This window comes from Apis cerana, linkage group LG6, assembly GCF_029169275.1.
Source record: "Apis cerana isolate GH-2021 linkage group LG6, AcerK_1.0, whole genome shotgun sequence".
NCBI lineage: Eukaryota > Metazoa > Arthropoda > Insecta > Hymenoptera > Apidae > Apis > Apis cerana.
This window is the reverse complement of record NC_083857.1, coordinates 7,523,818-7,545,097: the sequence shown is the minus strand read 5'-3', so window position 1 is coordinate 7,545,097 and position 21,280 is coordinate 7,523,818. Positions and strand designations below refer to the sequence as shown.

The 21,280-nt window shown below is 35.1% G+C and overlaps 1 protein-coding gene across 6 annotated transcripts in view; it reads left to right on the top strand.

The window, feature by feature from the left end:
• The window catches only part of LOC108001507 (uncharacterized), a 189,693-nt gene that overhangs the window by 145,411 nt on the left and 23,002 nt on the right, over positions 1–21,280 (top strand). For 4 of the 6 annotated variants that reach the window (XM_062076192.1, XM_062076193.1, XM_028668338.2 and 1 more), the window contains 2 exons: positions 3,666–3,786; positions 17,972–18,078. In XM_062076192.1, the coding sequence (XP_061932176.1) occupies positions 3,666–3,786; positions 17,972–18,078 (228 nt within the window). Of the gene's footprint in view, positions 1–3,665; positions 3,787–10,750; positions 10,858–17,971; positions 18,079–21,280 lie in introns of all 6 variants that reach the window. The other 2 variants (XM_028668345.2, XM_028668350.2) reach the window with 1 other exon arrangement.

Sequence of the window (21,280 nt, the reverse complement as noted above, 5' to 3'; positions counted from 1 at the left end):
AAAAAAAAAATTGGAGAACTTCTCATTACAGAATCATTCAACGATAGAAACGAAAAGAACGGAGAATTATAATATTATCGACGAACATTTTGAAAATATTTATTTACAATGCTTGAAAAACATATATTTAATAAAAAAAAAATTCGATGCTGATGACTTTTTTTTATTCTCAACTTTCGCAACCGAATTTTCGAAATTCTCTGGATGTGACGATAAGAAAGGGAGAGAATTTTCTCGAGAGATTTGCCTCTCGAGAGTTTTCCACGATCGAGTTGATTGCGAGATTTCTATCGCTCGTAGAACTAGACAAAGACGTACAAATTGTGAAAGGAGGAAAGGAATTCATGTGGAAATTTGGGAATCCACGATGTTGATTTCGTGGATGAAAATGAGATGTAGTGGTAGATGGCTTCGAGTGTTCATTTTGGAGCAATAAAATCGTTTATAGGGAGGGGAATGTGTATTTGTTGCTGACAATTTGGTTCATTTTCAAAATATATATATATTTTTTGATACACACAATTTTTATGATAGGATTAATAGTTTAATTTGATAGAAATTAATTGATTAAAAAGATAGATTAAGATAATATTGTTTGTTAATTAACAAATAAAGAAATTTTATTTGTTACAGGAAAGATATAATCTTTTTATATCCAATTTTTTTTATTAGATTCTATTAAATGTACAATAGTGTAGAATTATTATTTTTCTCATTTATATCATTTTCTTTTTCTATAATTATAGAATTATAAAAGTGACGAAATTCTATAAGATTTTCATTTAAAAATGAATTTAACAGGATTAAAAATAATCAGTTGAAAGAATAGTTGTATAAATATGAGAAACAAAAAGAAAGAATAAACTAATCGATAAAATATTTGACATTAATTAAAATTTTAATAAACAGATTTATCTTGGAGAAACAGGAAATTTGTCGATCAAATTATTTTTTTATTTCATTGATTGGCCACTACTTGTCTATTATCTCCTGTATATTTTCTCCTGTTGTTGTTAAAACGACTGGCAATTAATTGCACATGGATATTTAAATTTGCCATGAAGTAAACTATTAATCAAATCACGAGATCGTGCATGAAAATTAAATATTTTAATTAAAATTTCATGTAAATTATTCATACGCAGGATTGGGGCTTTACGAGTCTGTCAAACGCATCCGCACGTGGAAAATGCGGCTACGTGGAAATTGATAATGATTTTACAATGGAATTCTACGTGCTCTCTTGTCAAGTTATTATCAAGTGAATTTAGCTTTTAATTATTCGTACTAGAAAATTACTAATATTCGACAGAGATTAAATTATTAGTCTTGTATAATTATTTGTCGAGTATCTCAACAATTAACTAGAGATAAGTTGAATATAAATCTACAGAGAATAATGAATTATTGTTCATAAACAAGAGTTATGAATATATATTCCATATAGAAGAATGAGAATAATATTTAAAAATAGGATGAAATTCTAAGTTCTGTCTTAATCGTCTTTGCTGACTAATATATTGAAATAATCTATTGCAATAATGATATTTGATTATTAATAATGTAATTAATGTCATATTGATTGACGTAGATTTTTGTTATTGAAATTTTGTTAATAACACTAGTAATAAAAGTAAATTAAAGACAAAAAATTAAAAATGTAATGATATATTATTAACAATTTATTTTCTTTTTCATCTATTAAGGAAAGAATCTCAATTAAAAAGCATAAAATTAATTTTTATATTGAACGCTTTTCTTCATATAACTCTTGCTTGGAATAATTTTTCATATGAAAAACAATTTAAAAATGATTCAACGTTTTCCACTTAATATTTTTTCTCAGGATTGTTACTCTTAGAGTTTAATAATTAATCTTGACAATTGAAAATTGTATAAATGTCGAACATTCCTTTCAGAATTTTCTTCTTTTTTTTTCGCTATGAATATAATTCCACGTATGCACATTTGAAAATATTATAATTTTATGACTATGCAAAATGGAAAATAAAATCTTTGATGAAATAATTCGAGAATAAAATCAAAAATTAATCATTTTCTAATCGATTGTAAATCAAAATCATCTTCACTGAATATTTTTTTTGTAATCGATATCTGATATCTTGAAATGATCTATCATTTGTAATTTTAATAATTAAAACAATCAAAAAGACAAAAACCAATTAAAAAAACTCACTATTTTTTTTTTCCATCGTTAACTTCATCATTCGCATCCTGCGTTTCCCATTCTGAAATTTCCAAAACATTTTTCCAACATTTTTCGTGAGGCAACAAATTCCGGACCATCGATTTTCCATTCATGTAGAAACCGATATTATCGATGAAATATTCAGATTTTTTTTTTCTTTCATCTCCCAGACGATTCATCGTGAAACGTCACGAATTCCCAAAAGTGTTGTCCATTTTCGTGCCATTCATTTTTTCGGGAGAAATCGATTTTTCCTCCTCTGCCTTGCTACTGAACGATCAACACGCGTAATTTCCGGTCTGGGTGAGGGCGGGATGGATGAAACGAGCTTCTTCACCGGAAAATTAACGCTCCTCGAGTCTTCCGGCCGACGAAACACGCGACTGTTGCGTTTCGACACGTGTGCATCTCGTGGAAGGTTTTTTTTTTTCAAGAGTGCGTGCTTGGAAATCTTGTGAAGCGAAATGATGAAAGAAAGATCGCGGAGGAGAAGTTAACAAGAACGATTTTATTTTATTGGAAAATAATAGTCACGTTTGCGAATATATTGTACGAGGATACTTATATAGAAAATTAATTAATGAAAAAAGATTATTGATTGCAGGGTTAACTGCAATTTAAAAAATTTTCGAACAAATTTTTGAATCTATTTTTCAGACAACGATTCCAATGATTTTGAAGCAAAGTCTTGCAAAAAGATCTCATCATCTGTGAATGATTAAAAAGATATTATAATCTTACTTTTATTTATCATACATAGTTTGAAATTTAATATAGCACAGGATGAATTATTTTTTAATATCGCTTTAATCCAAACGCAACAATGTGTTCACGGTGAATTAGTTGCTGACCTACACCAACTGATTAAGTCAGATTACGTTAATATATTCCATTAGTACAGTTATGCAACAAGAGAATATATCTGTCTAGATCAACTAGATTAAAAATAATTACGTAATTCATGGATTTTTGTTTATCAGTCACTTAACTGAATTACGTTTCCCTCTATTGAGAAAAATGGTTGTTCGATATACACAGTAGACAAGATAATATCCTTATGGAAAAATAAGGAAAATATGGAATAATTTTTTTTTTTTTTGCTTTCGTTTAGAGCTTCATTTTTAAGAAAATTAAATTCATAAACTTCCACTCACACGTTTAATAATAATAAAACTTGAAATTTGAGACGACGAGAATTTTTAAATTATCATAATAACGTTAATAATGAATACGTAAAGAGTCAAAGGACAAAACTCTCTTTCAAAAATAAATTTCCAAAAAAAAAAAGAACGAAGCAATTTTGTCCACCCACAATTTTCACATTTCGTACACTTGTTTCAATTTACTTCGAAACAAGATATAAATTTCTGAGAATTTCCCCCTTAAAAATCGAGGGGCGAGCAATATTAGAGACCATTTTATAGAAATGCTCATCCATGACTTTTTCATTTTTCAGGGGCGGCCGAGAAAAGCTCGAAGCACGGTGCCGAGGATAAGGCGAACAGCATCATCACGGCGATGAAGGAGAGAATGAAGCAGAGGGAGCGAGAAAAGCCCGAGATCTTCGAGCTGATCCGGTGAGTTCTTCTTGGCATATATATCCTTCCCTCTTCTTCTCCTTTTTTTTCATTTTGTCGCAGCATAGTTGATTCGACGGAAAAAAAAAAAGAAAAAAAAAAAAGAAAAAAGCACAATGTCGATCGATGACAACGAACGAGTGATCAGGAGAGAGAAACAATCGATCGATCCATCCAATGGCTGGATCGTTCCCATTGCTTTTGCCGAAACTGGAAACCGAATATTCCAATCAACAATTCTCAATTTTATTTCGTTCGAGGCGACGTTATAAATGATGTGTTGAATTTGTGGTCACTGCTCCATAATAACCGCCTTCGAATCCAGATTATCTTTTTGAAAATTTAACCAGAGTAATGGAAAAGCGATGACTCTTGCAAATTAAATTTCAAATTTTCCCTCAACAAAATTTAGCAATCGATCGATCGAATTATAAAATTACGAAGGAACGAAATTCAATGATTGAAATTCGAAGCTTGAACGACAAATTTCCCCGAAATTCAAATCGGGAAAATTACTTATAAATGGATCTTGTTTTCAAACACTTAGACGCAATTCCAAACACAATTCAAATTCCCCCTCCCTTCCAAAATTCGAGCAACTTGTTACACCAAATTCCGATACAAAAGCCGAAAATGAAGGAAAAAACAATCTCGCTCACGGTATTACTCCACGAACCTAAATCCGCGCAAATTGTAATTCCCCGAGTAAAATGGTGGCGCGAAGTTTTCAAAAAACGCGTCTCTAGCTTCGAAACTTTATTTTTTTCTCTTCTTTTTTCTCCTCCCTCCGCATTTACATAGAAAGAGGGGGGAGAGTCCAGTTATCGTGGAACGTAGCAAATTTTCGGGCAAATAGACGGGTATTCAGAATGTGCAGTGACAGTGAAAAACAGGTGAATTTAGGTTAGTCGTACAATACGAAAGAGCCACGAAAGCGAACCTTAGACCGTTTTGCTGACTGGTTTACGCGACAGGCGGCGTTATTTTTTTTTTTTTCTTTTTTGTGGAAACGTCTCGTCCACGAGAGAAGGGTGGAATTAAAAATATTCCACGATTTCTCTCTCTTTCCCCAGTTTTTCGAAATGAAGAACTGTAACTAATACACTTTTGTCCCACGCCACGGTTACGAAACGGGGGAGAATTATGCTTGCAAGAACTCGGCCATGCTTGTTGAGTTGTCGGGTGAAACAATTGGAGGACTTAGTTCTTTGGACGGAGTTGGGGATGGAAAGGAAGGGAGGGGGAGGGGATGATGGGTTGAATAAAAGTACAGATTGGTTGGAGTGGGACGAAATTTTGTGAAAAGGAAAATAGAAGTTTGGTTGTTGATGATGATGATTATTAGAAATTGGACGTTGGAATTTGAATAGATACATTCTTTAATTACAGGTTTTATTTAAGTACGTAAGTTTTGAAGAAATGAATATTGGCAAGAATGCGAATAATAGATATATTTAAGAATTTGTGAACAAAGAGATAGATTATTCGCGAGTTTCTTAATTACAGATGATTTTTGAAAAATTGAAAATTGAAACGAAATATAATAATGGAATTGGAATTCAAATCAATTGCTTCATTGATTAGATTTCTTTGTAATAATAAAAAGAAATCTGTTCAATCAATTTGTTATATTATATATTGAGATATATATTCAACAAAAAAATTATAAAAAGACGATTCTAAGAAATTATCGCCTCGTTATTCATCCGAAATGATTCAAGCAAATGGCTTTAACACTCCATTACCGAGATCGTAATTTGTATTCAGCCCGATATTGACGTGGAATTACAGTGACAACGTCTATTTGAGACCAGATAAATAAGTGGATGTCCTCAAATGAAAGATCTGTGTGTGTTCTCTGTTCAAAGATGTGAACGGAGATGATGGAAGAATCCTCCATCTTAGAGTTAAACACGTGGTTGTAAAGCTTTTATTAGTTGATAAAATACGATGGAAAATATATCTCGAATATATAAATATCACGATCAATCGGAAGGTTTATAACTTTATCCAACATAAATATTCACATATACGTGATCTTAATATGATTGATGTAAATATTTGGAAAATTACTTTGCTGGTTCTCAATAACAAGGTGTCTCTATTATGTGTAACGAAACTTTATTCGGTAAAGTAAACAATAACATACGTTGAATTACGAAGCCCGGGCATAATGATTCGAGCGTTGGTACTAGAAACAAGCTTTTCCTCGATCGATGAAGTTGAGAAAGCATTTGCGGTCAACGAGTTGCGAAACTCGTTAAGTCTCGTTCATCAGGGAACATTAAAATGTATAACAATACTCTTGGAAAAATCAAAGAAAGCCTCTGAGTAATATTCATAACTGTTGCATTATTCATAAGTGTTTTAATACCATTTTTTTTAAAAAGAAAAAAATTCGTATCGAAGAAAATCAACAGTATGCTTAATTTTCTCTCAAAATATATTTCTTTTCGATCAATCTTTTTTCATCAACGATATTCCCATAAATTTTCTTCTTCTTTTAATCCACTTGTCCAATTTTTTTTTTTTTTTTTTTGAATATAAAATCTTCACAAATCTCTACGGCTAACATCGATTTTCCTGTCAAAAGTGTATTAAAATCAGGTTTAACTTAACCCGTCCACCGTTTTCTTTATTACGTTCCCCAAGAATATTGCGAGTAGAATTAACGACTTTATTCCACACAGATTTAAAATATAAAAAATCTTGATTTATCGATATCGAGGATTCGCAATGTCATAACATTGGATATTCAGAATTGTAAAAATGTTTCACGCGATATTTTAATCACGGATGAGAAGTTGTTCCATCTTCGTTTTCGCCCCCTCGCGAAGATTTGTTTTACGAATACAGATTAGTTCGTTCGCAATATACGTTTATTATATTCATCTTCCGGAGGAAAACTTGTGACACGTGTGTGAAACGACAATGTTACGTTTCGTCCGTGCAGAATGCATGGTTTCGCTTTATCGAAAAATGTCGAGAATCTCGTGAGAAATATGTACACGTAGAGCGGCGTGTTGGAGGTCGGACATTTTGAAGAATCAGATTCTTTATCTCCCTTATACAATTCTTTCTTACGCATTTGTTTTCATAAGCACGAAAAATTCATCGTGAAAATGATCCTCGTCATTTTGAAGATAATCATTGTCAGTCACGTGTATACGTATGTATCTTCGCATTGGCAGTCTGCGCCATACATTTTACGTTATTCCTCGTGACTAATATGTCGAACGTCAAAGCCGATACGACATTTGCAGTGCATTTATTCGAAAGAGAAATAGGGATAATATATTTTGATGTTTCGATAACGGTGATAAAACTCGTTCCCTCGATATTTTTCAAATATTTGCATTTTCATAGATATCGAAAATTCGCATTAACTTGGATATAATGATAAATTAAAAAATAAAAAATCAGATTTGATAAGTTTCGTTAAATTCCTGGAAAATATTCACGAAAGGTGTTTACTTGGAATTACTTGGAATGCGATATCGTGTTTCTATTACCTTTTAATTATATTTCCACTGGAAATCTAATCACGATTTATCGCTTATCACGCCAATCACAATTCTACGAATTCTACCATCGACCATCGGATTCATTATCAGTTATTAAGTAATCGACGGTCGGTCGAAATTGCAATTTCCGGGTGCAAAATTGTCACCGCCGCGTTCCAAAGTGTAGAAAGTGGGCTAAAACTCGCGTCCACTTTCCTCCCCTCTCCTCCTCTCCCCCCTGTAAACTTTGGGCAGACAAACGCAAACAACTCGACACGATTGATCGTGGCGATAATTCTCCACGGCACGCGTGATAATCGGCCGCCAGGATGGCTTTCCTGATCGCGCCTTCACACGTTGGGAAATTAATCAGCGATGCAGCTGCCTTCCAAAGAGCTATTATCGATGATCCGCAGCTCATTAGTCGGGATCCCGTAATGAGACAATACCAGGATGTATTAGTTAATCGATCGGTATCCATTATATCGGATACGAGCACGACAAATATTTGTGATAGATTTATTTCGATTAGATTAGTTTTTTTTTTTTTTTGGAACTAGAAAAATATATTTCTTCATATATTTATCGCTTATCGATATTGCTATTGTTGCATTTTATATTATATTTTGAGCGAGATCGATGGATTCGATATTTAATTAGCTTGAATATTTATTGTTATTTAATCCATATTTACTTTTGTTTTCATTTACAGAAAATACTCTTCGTCTTTCTATTTAACGTATTCTAAAACGTAAATGAAAAAATTATTTTATAAATCAAACTAGAAATAATTGAACCGATGAAATAGAATCTATATCTTCTTTTTAATCGTTATTATCGTAAGGAAAATTTGCAAGGATAAAATGAAGAGATCCTCTTCGGAATAGAGAATTAATCGAGCATCCAATTCTTTTTAAAAGGGGATCTTTGATTCGATGGAAGATATATTTTTTACCTTCTCTCCTTTCGAAGGGCAAACTTCATTTTCGCGAGATTACCACCGATTCTAGTTCGATTATTATTCATTCGAGCATCATCATCTCGATGCTCTCTACGTTCTTTCAACACGCCAGGTTAAAATATCGAAACGAGATCTAAAACCTCGATAAAAGCTGATAAAGCGATCGAGGGTATAAATTAATGGGGAAAGGGGGTTAATTGATGCAGCTTTTTCCGTGTGTACGTCGAGGGCCGATCGATCAGAGTCCATCGATCGATAATTCATTCGTGACTCGGCGATATAGTTGTTTCCTTTTCCAGATATTTTCCATCGATTGTTAATTAATGAAACAGTAATGAAACATGTTTTCTATTAATATTTTTGTTCCTTCGTTTTGATCTTTGAAAAAATATCCTAGTGAAATGAAAAATGAATAAATGAATCGGGATAAATGATATTTTTATCGAAAATTTTGAAATTTGTCTTTTTTATTATTCAAAATTACGGTTGTTCGAAGAGAGATATTTATTTATAAACGAAAACATAGGAACAAGCTCATCTATTTTTTCTTTCCAAAATTACACTTCAGTGATATTAAAAATCTACCGAAAATATTAATATAGTAAAAAAAAAAGCTATCTAGTCAATAATATTAATGAAAAGTTTTTAAAAGGATCCTTCAACGTACGTTACGAAGTTAATTTTTCTTCAATCATATCACATTAGACACATATTTCATGTATAGATATCACATAAACTCGATCTTATAAAGCGATCTCAAATAAATACAAGCTCAGAATCAAAAAATTCCAATTAGAGCACGCTTATGCTCTAACGGTTAAATTTCATGCATTATACTTTCACCGCCAAATTTTCCTCCATTTTACACGATTCCATTCAACTACGACACTTCGGAACGACAGTATCTCTAAAACGTATACAAAGTGTGGAAAACGGAATCGAAGGCGGCCGTATCCAGCAGTGACATCCAGTACCGGCACAGTAAGATACCGATCTCTTTGAATGTGTCCTTAACGTTAAAAAGGGTGGCAAAGCAATGGCGATTGTGAGCCAGGGTAAAAAGATGCGAGGATGAAAGTGTGAAACGAACCGAAAACCTCGGTATCATGCACAAGGCCGGGTCTCGTCTTCTCTGAATGGGGGGAGGAAAAGAAAAAAAAAAGAAAAAAAAAATTTTAGCCGTTTGTCCCCTGCGTCCCGACTATGGAGTCTACGTCCTCCTTGGTTAAAGTGTTCTTTTATTATTTTATTTTATTTTTTTCTCTTTTTTTCTAAATATTCAGAAATATTTAAAATTCTATTCTCTCTATCTTAATTAAATAGTAACATTTATGCGATTTAAAATTAATCGAATTATTCTTCCTGATAGATTCTTAAAAATATTGATCGTTGTATATTTTGAAACGAGAGATATTTCGACAAGGGGAAGTAAGAAATACGAGCAAATTTTTCAAAAGTATATATTTTACTTTTTGAGTTGGTTTTACCTGTTTTGGAATCGGATAAATGAGAAGGATGAAATTTTATATTCTGCAGATATTTTAATTATGGAAAAGCAGTATGGCTCTGCGACTGCACTGCCCCTCCTTTATTTAAAATCTCCTTATCTGTCTTCACTTTATTCGTTATATCATGTTCGAAATAAAATTAAAAATGCTTCGCAGAGATCTAAATAATTTGCGTTAATGAGAGAAAGAAATGGTGAAAAAAAATGGTAGATAGAATATTTTAACCAAGGAGGACAATATGGCTGAGCCGAGTATGATTCTCGAAAGATCGAAAATAGATGGAGGACAGTTTAGTTACGGTGCCATGGAACAATCAACGACCTCGTTAACGGATTGATCGATGGCGTTGATTACAAGTGGATGTGTGCTCATCGAAAATATTCCATTTCCACGAAAAATATTCGTTCGAAAAAATCGACGTGATTTATAAATTTCGAAAACGTTACCGATATGCTCGATCACTTTCGAATGAATCATACACGTAAGAAAAGAATCTGGTCGGGAAGCGTCGTGTAACGTAGCGCGCGATGTTTAAAAAATAATAATAACAAAAAGAAAAGAAAACAATAGAAACTGGGGATAAAAGAATTTTCAGTTACAGAGAATGAAATAAATTCCATCAAAAAAAAAAAAGCTTGAAATAAAATTTAACAAAAAGATTCAAAAGAGAAAGAGAGAGAGAGAAATTAAGCGAGAAAAGAAATTAGCCCATTTACCTTTAACACGATGGACTATTCTGCGATGCAATTGCTCGTTACACGTGACGCTTGATGAAAACCGCTTGAGGAAAACACGGGCAAAAAAAAAGACAAAGAGAGAGAGAGTGAGAGAGAGAAAAAAAGGGGTAGAGGGTTAAAGAAACGAGTGTCTCGCGCAAAAGAGGGAGAAAGAGAACGGGGGAAAATGGCAATGAGAATAGAGTGGAGCACAGGTAGGACGAGATCTAGGCCATTGGCACAGCTCATGTGAAAGAAAGTCTCGTCGGAGTTTAGGTCAGTCTTCGGGGTCGACGAGGAAGCACATACGGGTCACATGACGGCGGTGAAGCAGTCGGTTCTAGACGGTACCAGCAAGTGGTCCGCGAAGATCGCCATTACAGGTTTGTGGCCAGCTCGTTGTGCCCGCCGGCCATGACCGGTTATGCACCCCCCCTCTCCGTTCAACGAAACGATGAAACGTGCAGCGCTCGATTACATTAATACATTTCTCTTCTTATCATGATACATATAATTGTGCGTGTTATCTCACCTGTGTGTGCCTCGATGTACTATTACTATTATTATTATTACTATTACTATTATTTCCTCCTACATACAACATTTGTCATTTGTGAAATTGTCTTGCGCGCGACATAACCTCACTTTTTTTTAACCCAACCATTCAACCATCCATGTTGCCCGCCATTTCTCGAGCACCAAAAACAGTTGTGTTTTATCGTTTCACGCCATATAGATTTGTGTGTGTGTTTCTTATTCATTCTCATATATTCCATTTTTTTTTTTTTTAATCTGTGGCCGATTTTTCGTTTCATCATCTCGGTCCCTTACGCTCTGCAGGCTGCTGCTGTGTTGTATTAACTGTCACGTCTATTATTCTATGATATATATATATATAAATACATATATATTGTGTGATTTGGCTGTGCAAATTTGTCGGAATGCACCCGTTCCTCGCATTTTTCTGTGTTCGCAAAACGGTGCCACGCGGAGCTGGTTTTCTTCTCCCTACGAGCTTCCACTTTAACACGTTCACTGTTGCACGAACTCGGTCGATGAATGTTGATGAAACGTTTAATTTAATATCAGCAATGAACGTGTCAATTACATATTTCCTTTACTTTTCGTTTCTTTTCTTCGGCTACTGCTCCGCTTCTCTCTTCTGTCACTATTTACTTTTTCTTCTCTCGCTTTTATCTGTCTATCCGGCTCTAAAAACGAGGAAGAAAATTCCGTTCCGTTTGTCCCCTGTGGCACCGATCGTGGCAAAAATACACGAAATACCGTGTGTACACGTAGATTGCACTGTGACAATTTTCGTCGAATAAACTCGTGGCAAACTGCGTTGCACTTGCGTGAATTAGTCGAAATAGTTCGGTTTCTCGAGCGAGCTCTTAAGGAACGTTCTGTAAATGTTATTCGACGAAAGTAGAGTTGCGTTGATCGAAGAGAAAAGCTTGCTGTAGAAATGATCACGGGTAGAATTTAGTACGAAACACTTTCAAACGATATACGTATAAAAAATAAACTTTTTATCGATTCAATTTCGAGATATATTGAAAAAATATACTTGGTAGAAGAAATATAAGAAATAATAAAATCATTACATTAATATTTTCGCCAAAGTTTCCAATTTTGTAAATTTTATCGTTAAATAAATCCAATGTAATTTTATAAATCTTAAAAGCTAAAACGAGACATTGATTTTTCTTCTATTTTATTGCCATATTGAGATCATCATACATCACTAGAAATAAATAAAAAAAAAAAAACAGAAAAAAGTTGTAGAACTTCGTAATCTAAAAATGAACTCTTTTAACTGTTAAAAAAATATGCGAAAGACAAACAAGACACTTGTTTAACAACCTAGAATAGCCCCTTAATAATTATTGAAAATTGAAAAGGGAAAGTATAAAGAAAACATCTTTAGATCTCAGTGGCCTGTAACACACTGTTAAACAGTTAACATTCGCATAATCTTCTTAAATGAACTTTCTATTAAGTACTCTTGTAAACCCAACAGTGTAAACCCTCGAGGGAATCTCTTTACGAATCTCTTGACCGTGTCTCGAATCATCTCTCTCTATGTATATACTTCTACCGAGTATACTACGAGTCAGAAAATACGATGTTTCACATCGTGGAAAATGATGTGACGAACGGGTGCATATATACTTTTCACACATCATCCCCACTCGGAAAGCACGTGTAATCTATGAATCCTGTTCAACATCCCTGTTCACATATACGCTCACATACATACACGCACGCACACAGAGCTGTTCTCGCATAAATTTTCATTGTCACACGCGTCGTCTCCATGATTTACATCTCTGTCTCTGGACGCAACGACATCGTAATCCATCAGTGAAATATTCTCGATCTGTTCGTTTAACTTATTGTCTCTTCAGTTCTCTTCTTTCATTTTGTCATTTCACGGAAATGGCTCCCCCTGTTCTCGAGACGGGGAAAAAAAATCGACAAGTTCGTAAAATTGTTTGGTCGAGATTTTGGTGTCGATTCGCGAGGATTCAGATTCTCGAGGCGAGAAAATGGCGGGGGAGAAGGAGGAGCGATTCCGTGGAGTTTATCGAGTTGGCCAAGAAAAGTTCGTGGTTCTTCTCGAGAGCAGTCATTTCTCACACTCCTCTTGTGTCTTCCTTTTTTCGATTATCCCGACCCCCTCATTGAAAAAATGTAAATGTTGTGATTCAGGATCGAAGGAACGAAAGTTATTCGTATATATGGATTTCCGCGGAGAAATGTGTAATTCGTAAGTCGATTTGCATGCCCTCGCTACGTGCCGGATTCAAATACGAGATCGTAATTTGAATTTGTCAAACATCGCACGGGTAAGAATTTCCTATTTTGCTAAAAACAAGTATTCGAGTGATTATAGATCTAATGTTATTGTAAATACGTATGCGTTCGCACGAAAAGGAAATCTGTGACTTTTCGTATAAAAGAGAAAAATTTTATCGAAACCCGGTCGGAATAGAGGAAACCGTGCAATTAAAATCCTTTTTTGTTTCGTCCCAATATCTCGATCGGTTGTCGAGATGTGACGATTCAAAGATGCTTAACGTAGCACAGAGATCATGAATGGGTCCGCGACCCAGTGACCTATATCTTTTCCTGGAAGTGTTTACTACGTTCTTCCAAGAATCGCGTGTATCGCTCTGTAGTTTGGGATAGGTCAGTGAGGTGTCGAGCGAGAAAGCAACAAAGGCGGAGATGGTAAACGATTAAAAATTACCTTTTTCTTTACACGCGTATATCTCGGGAACCGGAAGTCGTATCGAAATAATTCAAAAAGCGTTTTGAAGAGGAAGATTCCCCGTTTCCAATGATCTCTCACTCGTTGTTTAAAATTCATTATCCTCGGAGTTATAGCGATTCAAATTTTTTCTAATTTTAATAGAGTTTGATAGAGCGAAGATAAACGATTGAAAATTATCTTTTCTTTACACGGGGATATCTCGGGAACCGGAAGTCGTATCGAAATAATTCAAAAAGATTCCCCATTTCCAATGATCTCTCACTCGTTGTTTAAAATTCATTATCCTCGGAGTTATAGCGATTCAAATTTTTTCTAATTTTAATAGAGTTTGATAGAGCGAAGATAAACGATTGAAAATTATTTTTTCTTTACACGGGGATATCTCGGGAACCGGAAGTCGTATCGGGATAAACGAAGAAGCGTTTTAAAGAGCGAACTTCCACGTTTCCAATGGTCTTTCGTTCGTTAATCAGAAATTATTATCTTCGGAATTTAGAGCGGTTTAAATTTTCCTTAATTTTAATAGAATTACAATTACAATATTTTCAATATTGTATTCAATATTGAGTTATTTTATCGTGGAAATTTTATTACATACATCGTGGGCAAAGATTAGATTCAAGGCAAAGATGAATTATTAATCGTATCCATTTGAAAAATTCAATTACCTCTGGATCGTTGTAATTAGAGATATATTAGGATATATTATAAGCATCCTACGTATAATATCGTTTCCAACAAGCTCACGTAAATCCTATTCATGCTAATTAGTTGTAATAGTTGTAATATTCTTGAACGTATTTGCTAGATTATCTCTAACGAATTTTCGCAAATTCAACATATCAGACGAGTCTCCCAATCATTAAATTCCATCTACCATCGAGAACATAGCAAATTAAGACAAAGGTAGAAATTGGCCAATTTTACCCGATTACTAATAAAAAATATTTTGTAACAAAAAAAATAAAAAATTTAAAATAGTCCCAATGTTACGCATACCTTTCTTACAAACAATTACCCTTTCCAGAAGAATATTTTCGAAAAATTGTTCACCCACAAAAATTGCCCGATTTCTCCCATTGTTCTTCACCGACCAAAATCTCGAACAATTATCAGAATCGAATTATCAGAAGGATCGAAAATAATCTTTTTTTTCCACGCTCAATCATCATTACGTAAACGGACATTTATTTTGTTCTGAACCGAAACGCGTCTCTTACACACACATATATACGCGCATGTGTGCGGTTGTCCATCACGGGAGATGTCTGTCTCCCTCTGCTCCGGAGGAATTCAATCGAAAGTCCATTAAGGTCACACGGCAACTTGTTGTGGCTCGACTGTGCACCGGCGCCATTGTCAAAGCTAAGCCCGTTATACTATATATCCGACAACGTGAACCAACGCCTAACCAGTATCCTCTATGGTATACGGACGTTTATCGGAAACGATCCGCAACAACCGCCGGAATAATCTGTGATCCCGGATTTGTTGCACGTGCAACAATCGAAATTTCGTTGTTCAATATTATTCTCTCTGCACGGGTCTGATGCTTGTGAATTAGTGGACGAAGTTGGAATCGTCATTTCGGTATTTCGTCATCATTAATTTATTATCTCAGATCAGATCATTTTGCGTCAACGCAAAAGTTGGAAAAAATTTCAAGTGAAAATTCTTATTGTTTCGCTTTTATTTTTTTTTTAAATTTATAAATTTCCACGGCCAGCATCGTTTAAATAATGTCAGATTTGTTCCTTCTGTTTGAAATAGGGTGAAGTATTCTTCTTGGTTGCGAGAAAAAAATTGTTAGAATTAAGATAATGTACTGTTGAGTTATTCAAAGTTTGTAATTGTAACGAAATGTATAGAGTTTCTTGAGTCGGGAACAATGCAACGACATCTACGTAGATAGGGTTCTTCTTTCGTGATACACAAAAGAAACTCTTAACTTCGATGAAAATCGTAATTTACAAAACGAATCTCGTCCAGAACAATCAAATGTTATTGTCATTGTTAACTGAGAGTAGAAAAAAATTGGCAGTAAAAGAGAAAGAATTAATTTCGGTTATATCGTAATACTCGTTAATACTAGATGTTGATCGATATTGCTCGTTTAACAATGGTTGTAAATAATAATGATGATTGTATTCACTAATTGTTAAAATAAAAATTTTTATTTAAAACTAAAGATTTTTCAATTATATATTTTGACAATATTCTAATAATTTATATTGACTTATTCACATCTCTTTGATATATTTATTATAACATCATTGTAATAAAATAATCAACAATTTCAAAGTCCAATTAATTCCGGTTAATAAATGTTATCATGTCAATTATATTAAATGTTTAATTAAATCAAGTAATTTTAATCAACAAAATTAACTATCCAATCGCTGAATCAACAATATAGATTCATTATGATTGATTTCATTCATGGAATTTTCGTATAATAATTTTTCAATTTTCTCTTCTATAAAAAAAATTGTACTATCTAAAACCAATATAACGATTATCAAACTCAAGAGGAGATAACTTGGACGATTCTTTCCATTCTTATTTCTTCGTTTTAAGCTGATTAATTCAACTCATTCCATCGAAATGTATCAATCTTGCGCGATTCCCATAGATTTTACAGACGAAGCAGTTCGTCTAATTTGAGGATACGAAATTGGCGATGAGCCACACAGACACGGTGCAACAAGTTTTCTTATTCTGAATTGATGAACAGTAGATCTAGTGCTAATTCCATCGAGGATTAACAGGTGGTGGCGTCTAGGATTGTGTGAATGGTATTTGTTTGAATAATGCAACCGACACATCGTGACTGAATACTAACTCAAAGTTAGTTTATGCGAATAGTTTATTACTTATATAGACTCTGATAATAAATTTAATTTGGTGTTATGTAGCAGAGAAAACTTTTCGTTATAGGAATTGCCTCGATCGAGTAGAAATTTGGATTTATTCTTCCAATCTTTTGCCTCAAAAATCTTTTTGTCTCGATCTTCGATTATATTTTTTTTTATTTTAGAAAGAAGGACTATATTTTTTATTTTTTATTTTTTTTTCGCAATTCGAAAAGTATATTTAAAGCAATCTTCTCGACAAGGGAATCACAGTTGCTGTTAATTATTCTCGATCTTACAAGCTCTGATTAATCCGAAAAGGCTTCCTTTCCAAAAGCAATATCCTGGCCACTTATTCATTTCGATGCGCCTGTTTCGCAAATATCTCCTGTTTCCTCCGCCCCAAAAATATTCAAGTATTCGCGTGTTCAATTGCTTTGTCAAAATAAACTCGTAAGAAGAGGAAACTCTTTCAAATTCTTTGTTATTATTTACCTGTGAGAATTCAGCTCTAACGTCATTCACGTATACATTCTTTTCACCGTCACGCTTGGACCAACGCTCTATTTCAAAACCAACACACAATTATCGTTCACTTCTCCTCTTCTATTCGCTCTTCGATCTACGACCACGATTTCATTCATCTCGAAATACTCGAAATATTTCATCCGTCCTCTTTCCTTCGCCCTCGAATTCGCCTTTATACCGCAACAGCGAGCGCTACTCGTCGTCCCGCTTGTGCAATTCCTTCAGCGAGTAAGCACGTGATCGTTTTTAGCCATAAAGGAAAAAAAAAGAGAGAGAGAGAAAAAGCGACTGCCTTCACACCAAGCGTTGCAATGCCGGAAGTTGTGATCTGAAAGTATTGGAAACCGCTTACGCTTTCATGACGATTGCCAGAATAAGTTCATTTAGCCTATGATTATTAACCCCCTTTTCCCCTCGAAAACAGGGAGGGACCGGGCTATTGTGTTGCTCTCTTCTCGGTCCCTCCTTCATCCTTCATCCTTGTTGTATCGCTGTGATAATCGCGGGCTGAATCGCCGCCGCTTCTGGACGACTACGATGATGATGATGATGACACGTTTCACGACGACAACTCTCGAGACAGTCCTGCCACACCACGTCCTTCGGCGGCCTCTGCTGGAACACCTGCTACAACACACCCCTCTCTGCGATCGAGAAAAATTGAGCAAAATTTGTACGATTTAAAAATCCAAGAAGCCAAGGGATCGAGCTTTTCACCGAAGTTTTTTCACGTAGCTTCGAGTATTCGACCCTCGAGAAGGAGAGAGAGGGTCGGGGGGAGGAGCGAGAGGTTGTCGAAGGACGATCAGATGACGAAGGACATTGTCTTCTTTTCAGCACGACGTTTTCAGTCGACCCGGACACGCACATAGACAGCCTCGAGCAGGCCGAACAGATCGTCCTTGAGGGTACAAGCAAGTGGTCCTGCAAGATCGCCATCACAGGTGACACGATACTGATACCTTAGAGAGTTTAAGAGTTTTATACTCCACCTAAAGGAGGCCCCGGGGACCGTTGCCGTGAACGGCGCGGTTTCTCTGTGCCGTGTAAAAAAAAAATATGTGACACACACGTGACACGCGCTTTTTTCGGGGTACACTTGGTGAGGGTGGGTTGGGAAGGGCTTGGATTCGAGTTCGAGCGATCGGATGCTCGGGGAGAGGGAGAGAGGGAGTTGTTCCTTTTCGGATTTTTCTATTTTTTTTTTGTTGAAATAAGTAAAAAAATAAAAGAAGTTTTACCAGGAGAAACGCACGGTGAGACCTTTCGGAAGAGAAATCTCTCGTCATTTTGTTTTCGAAGAATTAATGTTGGAATTAATGTTCAAGTATATTTCGAAATATAAGTGAATTATTTCGGGACATCTTTTGAAGGATCGGTTCTGGAGAAATAATACACGAGCCGGTGTGAAATAGAGATGTAGCTTATTAGGAAACTTATTTATTAAGTTGTAAGCAATTTAAGTTACGATCTATAATATATATATATATAAACAACCTGAACATCAATTTTTCTACATCAATTTTTTTCTATTCTCTAGAATCAATCTTCCAATAAAATTGCAATAAATTAAGAATCATAAATTAATTTCAAAAATTCATCGTACCTGCCCCGCAAGCATCCGATCGACGAACGGGTTTTTCCATCTTTTTCAAAAATATGGCACAAACAATCACGTTTTACGTCGGAGAAATCCGAACGTCTTTTTTGCGCACGAATTTCGATCGGATCAACCGCAGTTCGACTCGATCGATCGACCGCCTCGTGTACTTTTACGACTCTCGTCTCGTGTACTCCGCTGGATTCAGGAGGGGAGGCGGTAGAGAAGGAGAAACTAAAGGGCTGCTCGAAGCAATTTGCAAACTTTCGAGATCGATGAGACATCGGACGATATTGGTCGCGTAATTCCGCCCGACAACTTTAGACACTTCGCGATTGTTTTCGCCCCCCCTCTCCTCCTTTGTTCGCCGTGAACATCGTGGCATCGCTCGTAGAATAGAACTGGCTGACGTAAGAATCTTTAGGGACAATTTTCGAAGTTTATTATTTCGAATAGGTGAGGGGGGAAGAGAGAGAATTTTCTTCTTTTTTTGAATTTTAAATCAAGGGTAAAAAGATTCGTCGATTCTCGGTGTAAATATTTTGCATAAATATTTTATTATTATTCAATTAATTAAAGAAACGAGCAGAAATTAATAAACGTATCAATTTCCATTCTAGAATATTATTAAAGATTAATTAAAATTTATTCCACGATAAATTATATCCCGCGTATTAATTTCTTCGCGAGTATGAATTGAAATCGAAGATATGTGATTAATAATTCGAAATATGTTTTTTTTCGTGGATAAATTTAAAAAATTTACATCCTTTCAAAAGTGCAACAAAAGCATGATATGACGAAAGTGTCGAGCGCAAAGAGGGAAAATTAAAAAAATGGAAAGCTATAACGTTCTCGCGAAACGAAGTTTATTTTCCTCCGACTCTAAAAGAGGTGGAAAAAAGAATAAATGGAGGAGAATAAGCAAACGCTAACGGTGTCACGGGTCTGCGTTTGAACATTTCGATTATCGTCCCTGTACAAAAAGGCGTATCAAAGGATCGACACACACACACGGTGAAAATAATTTTATTTTCTCAAACTCGAAAACGAAGCAACAAAGAAAATCAATTGGAACAGAAACCGTAATATCTTGGCGGAAACGGAAAGGAAATAATGGTGAATAATTGAAGAAATGCAAGAAAAAAATTTGTGTCGAAATATGGTAAAATATTCCTTCAATGGAAACCTTCAAAGGAATGCTCTGATAGAATTAAAGCTTTAATGAAATTTAATGTATTTCGTAATGTCGGATTATAAGTGCGATTATATTTTTAAAAAAAATAAAATATTCCCTTCACAAATCTTCATTATTGGATACAACTGCAGAACTCACTTAAGTTCGCAAAGCAACCATTTCTAAAAATCCCTGTTATACATGATAATATTTCAAACGCTGTTTAAAAACAATTCACGCTAACCTACATTCTCAACGTTCCTTCAACGAATCTTTTTCTCCAATTAACACACTATCGATTTCGAACAGAAAACGAGGAAGCGAGAAACGAATCACTGGTTTAATCAACATCGATTAAACAAACGACTTCCCCCATAATTTGACGGTATTCGTAAATCGTCGAACGGGGGAGAAAGGGAGAAAAGAGAGGAAAGGAAAGCGATAGAGGATCGGAGGCGGCGAATGAAAGAGCGGTGCAGAAGTCCAGACATGGTGTGGTACAGAAGAGAGAGGAGGGTGGCGAGGGTGCAAGGCCCGCTCCGAAACGATCGATAGTTCAACGTACAGGGAAGTGCAGCACCGGGTGCAGCGCACACGTGCAATCCTTGCGGCCTATTCACCTGTGTGTGCAATTCGTGTATCTACTCGCGCAGCTACCTCGACCGCCGCCCTATCCGTTATTTTCTTTCGTCTTTTCCTTCGCGAAATCTCTGGATGAATTCTTACTCCTCGCTTGAATTCGGTTAATTGGACGGATGTTTTCTTGTTTTCTTTTTTTTTTCCTTTTCGTGCGAAGAAGGATCGAGAACGAGAGTTCGAACTTTGAAATTCTGAAATTCTGAATCTGTCTCTCTGGATCGATCGAAAAATATGGGAGAGGACAATATTCGATGAAAAATTCATTCGTGAAACGACAACGATGTCTCGTGTAACGTTGTGGATTTGTAGAGAAGAAGAAGTGTCTTTTTGTAAATTATTCCTCTTCTCCGATTGAAAATTTTAAGGTAGAAATAATTGTGATTGAATAATTGCTACTCGTATAGTATAGGATATCGGTGTTTCCGCAATTGGGTGCATCTTGGAATATTGATGGGCAGGCAGAAACTGGTGGCTCATATTGATCTTCGAGCAGGTGGAAACACGTACAATGTAGCACAGATTCTAAATTCATAAACCGTATTTCTACATATTAATTAAACTCTTGAGACGAATGTAACGTTACTACGAGGGAGAATAATCTCATTATATGGAAGAAGAAATATAATAGTAGGTAATCCGAGAAGAAACATTACTCGCCAAATTACGTGTATCATCATTTATTTGTAGAAATGTCTACCTCATTCAATATTAAAAATAATTTTAAAAAGTT